Below are 7774 nucleotides of genomic sequence, written 5' to 3'. Positions count from 1 at the left end.
AGGAAAAAAAGAAAAAAGAAAAGGCATACAGGCATGTATGTGTGTATGTATATATATATATATATATGTATATATATACTGTATATATTCAAAACAGCTGTAGGGTATTCATAGCATATTTGTATTTTTAAAACATAATTTAAATTGGGTAATTAGTGGCCGGGCCAGCGAAGCGGCAGGGCCACTTATTGTATTTGCCTGTATTATTATTATTATTCTTCTCCCGGGAAGTTCAACTTCCCATGCATGAAAACTAACCAAACTTTGCACAAAGGTCCAGTCCCATGCCAAGCGTCTTTGACGCAAATTTGGGGCCAATAGTCCTAACGGTGGCACTACAGCGACCGTCTAAAGTTTCAAACTTTGAAAATTCATAAAAAATCAGGCTTACGTGCTACGGCTTTGCAACTTTCACCGAAATGTGCGCCCAAATGAAGAGAAACCTTTGTACAATCCAACCTATTGCCAATTATGAAGTCTAAAGACCGCAAAACTGCAAAAACTGTAAAACTAATTAAACCCTACTCCTCCCACATTTTTTCTTCAAACTACACCAAACTTCAGCATCTGCATCGTTAGACTGTCCTACACAAAAGTCTCAAAACAGATTTTCGATCGGTCAAAAATTGATCCCACAGTGCATCAAAACGTTGAATTCTGGCCCTGTGTATAGCCTAATTGCCTTAATTACCTATGGCAATTAGGTTGTATTTGTGATGTCATCAGTCAGTCAAGCAATTGTGATGCCATCACTGATGTCACACGAGCAATTTCAAATGCTTGTCTAAAATGGACGTAGGTTTAGCATGCCACAGGCAGGGGCCGCAGGGCCGCTGTCAGTCATTTTAAGCAGGGGGTGCTGCAAGGAAGGGACTTTTGGCGGCACCCTTGTGGGTGCTGCCGAATGTTTTTTGGATGTTATTTGGACGTTTGGATGTTTTTTAGCCATATTTAGAGGAATATCTCATTTTAAATTAACATTAGGATTATATGTTGTGTATCGTATTTTCTCCTTTTCTCACTCACTTTCATGTCACCACCTGCTCTGCCTTTAGGTCATTTTACACTACAACAGACAGCAACACAGGCAGAAACACTGAGCTTATTATTATATTTTATTATCTTATTATTATAAACCAAACATCAAAAATAACATCTCCACCCTCTTTGCTTTGCTCATAAACCCTAAATATCGCAGTTTAAAACACATTTTAATCATATATATATATTTTTTTATTGAGACTGCAATTCCAATACAAAACAGCAGAGGGTGCTGCAGCACCTGCAGCACCCCCCTTCCCGCGGCCCTGGCCACAGGCTCTGAAGCACCAGAACACATGATGGAATTGGAAACTGAAAGTAAAAATGGTGTATGTAAAACCGGTTTAGAGTGATTTGTCAGTCTGTTGCAACACACTGAACGGAGCGGACACGCCATTACAGGGTGTGAGATCTCTGCTGAAAAACAGATCGGATCGGGAGGATTGTAAGCAGCAAGTCCAAGTCAATGTGATTTGGTGAGTCTTGACATTGAAAGCTAATTTTGGATACCAAAGCAAATGGCGGAGAAAATTGCTCTTTTGGAAAGTTTCCTCAGTTGCCATGTGTGTTCAGAGACTTTTAGAGATCCTGTGTCTCTGAGCTGCAACCACAGCTTCTGTTCCAGCTGCCTGAAACAATTCTGGGATCAAGCTAACAACAAAAACTGTCCCATTTGTAAAAGCAAAACATCAAATGATGTTCCAGCAGTGAACTTTGCCCTGAAGGAACTAGCTGACTCCTTTACTGACGGACAGAAGGCTGCGTCACCTGAGACTGATAAAGAAGAGGAGAAAGCGGAGGTGGTGTGTCCACATCCAGGAGAGTCTAAATGGTTCTGTAAGGAGGAGCAGAGAGCTGTGTGTCCTGTCTGTGAGTTCCCTCTCCACCAAGGTCACAACTTGGTTCCCATAGAAGAAGCAGTCAGTGAGCTGAAGGAGGAGCTGACATCTGATTTAAAGTCTCTCCAGGACAAGAGGGACAAATACAAAGAGGTTGAGAAGACATACAACAATGAAGTGAATATACACTCCAAGAAACAGCTGTTGGCCACAAAGAGGCAGATCACAGCAGAGTTCAACAAGCTCCACCAGTTCCTGAAAGAGGAAGAGAAGGCCAGACTAGCAGCTCTGGCGGAGGACGAGTTGCAGAGGGGGAAGACTGTCACCAGAGAGATGAAGATCATTCAGGAGAAGATCTCCTCTCTCTCAGACAGCATCTCTGCTGTTGAGGAAGACCTGCAGAAACACAATGTGCCGTTCCTCACCAGTTATAAACCCACTCGGACCAGTGCCAGAGCCCAGTGCTCACTGCCTGATCCACAGCTGGTCTCAGACGTGCTCGTAGATGTGGCCAAACACCTGGGCAACCTGTCCTTCAGAGTCTGGGAGAAGATGAAAGGGAAAGTCAAGTTCAGTCCTGTCATTCTGGACCCAAACACTGCAAACAGCTGTCTCTATCTGTCTGATGGCCTGACCAGTGTGAGAAGAGGAGGCACAGTGCAGCAGCTCCCTGACAACCCAGAGAGAAACACTCAGTATGCCACTGTTCTGGGCTCTGAGGGCTTCAGCTCAGGGAAACACAGCTGGGAGATGGAGGTGGGAGATCATCCTGACTGGATTGTGGGTTTGGCTAAAGAGTCGGTTGACAGGAAGGGGGAGGCATCTGCCTCACCAAAACATGGAATCTGGTGTTTAATGCATGACAGTGAAAAATACATGAATGGGTCTGGTAAGACCGTCACAGTGAAGAAGAGACTCCAGAGGATCAGAGTCCAGCTGGACTATGACACGGGGGAACTGTCCTTCTATGACGCTGAGGACAACACTCACATCTACACTCAGAGAGACACGTTCACTGAGAAACTCTACCCATATTTGTCTATTGGAAATGCTGGGGGTGCCAAGACCATTGATTTCAAAGTCTGTCAATCTGAGGTTTCTCTGTCATATTAAGGGACGACAGTTAGGTGTGTGTGTGTGTGTGTGTGTGTGTGTGTGTGTGTGTGTGTGTGTGTGTGTGTGTGTGTGGTTGGGGGGGTGGAGGGGGGGGTGGAGGGGGGGTGCACTATGTATGTGTAAACTGTGGGTTTTCTCATTTGAGATTTTACCTGTCCATGTCTTAAATATTATGGGTTGATTTTGGGTTTGACCGATACAGGTTTTGGAAAGCTAATACTATTATCTTTAGATTGAAGTCGCTGATAGCCAATATTTTATGCCAATATCGAACATTATTAAATTGTCTGTTTTCATTAAAATAATTATAATAAAAAAAAGACTTATTTCCCCAAAATGTTACTCTTGTCAGTGTGGAAAAGTCTCCAAAAGCAAAACTCTGCATGTAAAGTTTACCCATGCTAATACATTTTCTTTAGTGTTAGTAGCTCTTGGGCAGGGTGACGCATCTAATCTATTCAGAGGTATAGGCTAAACTGGGAAACATTACTATCTCAGATCTTAATGAAGAATTTACAGAGATTAAGTGTTAAATTAATAAAGAAAATGTGCAAAGGAAATACAATTTTGTTGCAAGGTTTTATATAGCTGTGATGGGAGAACCTGACATGACTAAATCCAGTGTCATATTTAATAATTGGTGGTGGTGGCCTTTTATGGCTCTTTGCTCGTAATAACTTCAGTGTATCGCCTGAGTCCTGAGTGCTGTTTACTGATAGGCTTAAGCCTTAAGGCAACTCTGTGTTGGTAACAGAACTTAACATACCTATGGTTAGGCTAGCATAAAGTATGTTAAGGTTTTGAAAGATGTTTATTTTATTCAATACATACAATATAGTACAAGACAAGTATAAGAACAACCATCTTGTTCCAAGTGAAAACTACTCATAATCCAATAAAGGTCTGAGCTCCAGTGGAACTACCTATAGTGTGAACAGAAAGAAGACTGAGGCCACATCAGAGCTGAAGTGGACCAGAAAGGGAACTGAGTCCTCTTTCAAATGAACTGACAATGTGAACACAGTCCCTTTACTGTTGGCCCACTTTTGGGTCCACTGAGGTCTGAGGTCAGTTCTTTTAAAGGGTGAAAACACCCGTAAGCACAGAATACATGGTTAATCACAGAATACATGGTTATTCACGCAGGCAGGTTGCCTGTGCACATTTGGCACAGCTGCGAGAGGAGGGGAGGAATGGCACATTGCTGCTGGCTGCAGAAGTGATAGTGATTAATACATGAGGTTTAAGGTGCAATGTTATAATACACATAACATTCTGATTATCACACCAAATCCCCTCTTTCTTTTTTCCTCCATTTCCAAATCAGACCACTTTTATTTTCTTTGTCCATCTGTCACGCTCACTGCATCACCGCAGCCAGCAGCAACATGTTGCCACTCTCTATATCTTCTTTTGAAGTGATAATCAGGCTCCTTTATATGCGCTGTAACTTCATGTGGTGATTTGCATTGACCATTGGTTGGATTTGGGCATGTAGGGAATGGGATATGGGGCGGATCCACGTGCGTAATCACTGTGGCAGCTGGTAACCAGGGGAATTGCCTGCAGGTGTGCACGCAGTCATTGATAGGTTAGTTAGTCATTCTTTAGTAGGAGGGATTCTACACAATCCTTTATAAATGAGGATTGTAAGCAGCAAATCGAAGTCAATGTGATTTGTTGAGTCTTGATATTGAGAGATAAATTGTGGATACCAAAGCAAATGGTGGAGAAAATGGCTCTTTTTGAAAGTTCTCTCAGTTGCCATGTGTGTTCAGAGACTTTCAGAGATCCTGTGTCTCTGAGCTGCAACCACAGCTTCTGTTCCAGCTGCCTGAAACAATTCTGGGATCAAGCTAACAACAAAAACTGTCCCATTTGTAAAAGGAAACCGTCAAAGGATGTTCTAGCAGTGAACTTTGCCCTGAAGGAACTAGCTGACTCCTTTACTGACGGACAGAAGGCTGGGTCATCTAAAGGAGAGGTGAAAGCGGAGGTGGTGTGTCCACATCCAGGAGAGTCTAAATGGTTCTGTAAGGAGGAGCAGAGAGCTGTGTGTCCTGTCTGTGAGTTCCCTCTCCACCAAGGTCACAACTTGGTTCCTATAGAAGAAGCAGTCAGTGAGCTGAAGGAGGAGCTGACATCTGATTTAAAGTCTCTCCAGGACAAGAGGGACAAATACAAAGAGGTTGAGAAGACATACAACAATGAAGTGAATATACACTCCAAGAAACAGCTGTTAGCCACAAAGAGGCAGATCACAGCAGAGTTCAACAAGCTCCACCAGTTCCTGAAAGAGGAAGAGAAGGCCAGACTAGCAGCTCTGATGGAGGACGAGTTGCAGAGGGGGAAGACTGTCACCAGCGAGATGAAGATCATTCAGGAGAAGATCTCCTCTCTCTCAGACAGCATCTCTGCTGTTGAGGAAGACCTGCAGAAACACAATGTGCCATTCCTCACTAGTTATAAACCCACTCGGACCAGCGCCAGAGCCCAGTGCTCACTGCCTGATCCACAGCTGGTCTTAGGAGTGCTCGTAGATGTGGCCAAACACCTGGGCAACCTGTCCTTCAGAGTCTGGGAGAAGATGAAAGGGGAAGTCAAGTTCAGTCCTGTCATTCTGGACCCAAACACTGCACACAGCTGGCTCTATCTGTCTGATGACCTGACCAGTGTGAGAAGAGGAGGCACAGGGAAGCAGCTCCCTGACAACCCAGAGAGAAACACTAAATACCCCACTGTTCTGGGCTCTGAGGGCTTCAGCTCAGGGAAACACAGCTGGGAGGTGGAGGTGGGAGATCATCCTGGCTGGGCTGTGGGTTTGGCTAAAGAGTCAGTTGACAGGAAGGGGGAGGCATCTGCCTCACCAAAACATGGAATCTGGTGTTTACATCATCGCAGTGAAAAATACAATAATGTGTCTGGTGAGACCGTCACAGTGAAGAAGAGACTCCAGAGGATCAGAGTCCAGCTGGACTATGACACGGGGGAACTCTCCTTCTATGACTCTGAGGACAACACTCATGTCTGCACTCACAAAGACACGTTCACTGAGAAACTCTACCCATATTTCTCTATTGGAAATGCTGGGGGTGCCAAGACCATTGATTGCAAAGTCTGTCAAGCTGAGGTTTCTCTGTCATATTAAGTGACGACGTGTGTGTGTGTGTGTGTGTGTGTGTGTGTGTGTGTGTGTGTGTGTGTGTGTGTGTGTGTGTGTGAGAGAGAGAGGGCGCATGTGTAAACTGTGGGTTTTCTCATTTGAGATTTTACCTGTCCATGCCAAAACTATGATGGGTTAATTTTGGGTTTGACCGATACAGGTTTTGGAAAGCCAATCTTTACAGGTAGATTGAAGTCACTGATAGCCAATATTTTATGCCAATATTGAGTGTCTTTAAATTGTCAATTTTCATTAAAGAATTAAAAAAATACTGTTTACTGTTTTATTTATTTCCACAAAATGTTACTCAAGTCAGTGTAGAAAAGTCTCCGAAACAGCATTTAGAGCAGAATGGGACACTAAAACTCTGCATGTAAAGTTTACCCAAACTAATACATTTTCTTTAGTGTTAGTAGCTCTCTAAGGCAGGGTGACACATTTAATCTACAGCAGTTATTCTCAACCAAGTTATGAATCTTGGATCGAACATAATGTCTGCTATTGTCATTGTCATTATTGTTATCTTTGTTATTGTCTTTGACTGTTGTGTCACTGTGGTGTCTCAAGTTATAAAAAAAAAAGAACATGTCTGATTTGTAGATATCTGCAACAGTGTGTTTGGGGCAACTCAAATTTCCTCTTCAGAAGATCAAAGGAGGCAAATTGGCCAACAATGTACATACAGGTCTCTGATGGAAACCAACCCCTTCTCACTCCAGGCATGGTAGGTTTTGTCTGACTGTAAGGGCAACACAGATTGGTGTGTGAACAGAAACATCTGGTATCATCATATATAAAAGGAGTATAAGTGCGTGTGTTTGTTTGTTTCTCTGCCATTTTTGTCCCAGATTGGATGATGTCATCAGTGATGGTCACTCAAGCAATTGTGTCACAAAGTTAAGCAATTGTGTGCTGCGCATGCCAATAGAGCAGGTGAGGCCACGCAGCAGTCAAGCTGCGGCGAGCCTAGGAATCGGGCACGCGAGATGCCTAGTATTCAAAATGCTCCTAACCTGCCGTAGAATTCGGACAGTTTTTCATAACAAAACGTAATTGTTTTTAAAGTCCCAGGCTTCTCTAGCTTAGAAGATAGCATGGCCGGCAGGGAGGAGTTGGTAATAGAGTTAGCCTCCATTTATAAATACATGCAGTATTGAACCATCTTGCCATGTAATACGAATGTGGACCAGGGGCATAAAGTGTGTGTGTGTGTGCCCCCACATCGCCCCTGCTTCCTACCGCCTCCCCTGTATCTTGCTTGGTTGTGACGTTATCGTCACACAAACACACACACACACACACACACACACACACACACACACACACACACACACACACACACACAGAGAGAGAGACTTGTGGCTCATTTCCACCACATACGTATAACAGCACAGTACAGCTCTACTCGACCTGGTCTTACTCGTCTCTGCTTGATATAGACTCTGTTTCCATAGCAAGTTTACTCGCCTCCGCCCACACCTGGTCGTCACAGCGACCGCATATCTGTCCTCCGCCCATAGCTGAAGTAGGCTATAACGTATAACGTTAAAATTAAATCCATACACGGAACTTTTAAACTGGTTATGAAATACTGGTGCCTGTAAATGACCTACAC

At 43.7% G+C, this 7774-nt stretch overlaps 2 protein-coding genes across 2 annotated transcripts; both read left to right on the top strand.

Annotated features, from left to right (window-relative positions):
* Positions 1 to 1402: 1402 nt before the first annotated feature.
* On the top strand, positions 1403 to 2993 carry LOC310786181 (nuclear factor 7, ovary-like; the record flags this gene model as incomplete). Its single annotated transcript, XM_083647354.1, has 1 exon — positions 1403 to 2993. Exon 1 carries the CDS (start codon positions 1560 to 1562, stop codon positions 2991 to 2993), a length of 1434 nt encoding a protein of 477 aa, XP_083503480.1. The 5' UTR covers positions 1403 to 1559.
* Positions 2994 to 4719: 1726 nt separating this feature from the next.
* On the top strand, positions 4720 to 6144 carry LOC310786604 (E3 ubiquitin-protein ligase TRIM35-like; the record flags this gene model as incomplete). The annotated part of the gene is made up of 1 exon (XM_083647833.1): positions 4720 to 6144. One exon carries the CDS (start codon positions 4720 to 4722, stop codon positions 6142 to 6144), a length of 1425 nt encoding a protein of 474 aa, XP_083503959.1.
* Between the last annotated feature and the right edge of the window lie 1630 nt (positions 6145 to 7774).

The sequence above is a fragment of the Poromitra crassiceps genome, assembly GCF_964638095.1.
Source record: "Poromitra crassiceps genome assembly, chromosome: 12".
NCBI classification, from domain to species: domain Eukaryota; kingdom Metazoa; phylum Chordata; class Actinopteri; order Beryciformes; family Melamphaidae; genus Poromitra; species Poromitra crassiceps.
Note: the sequence above shows the minus strand (reverse complement) of the source record. Positions and strands in the feature narration are given on the sequence as shown.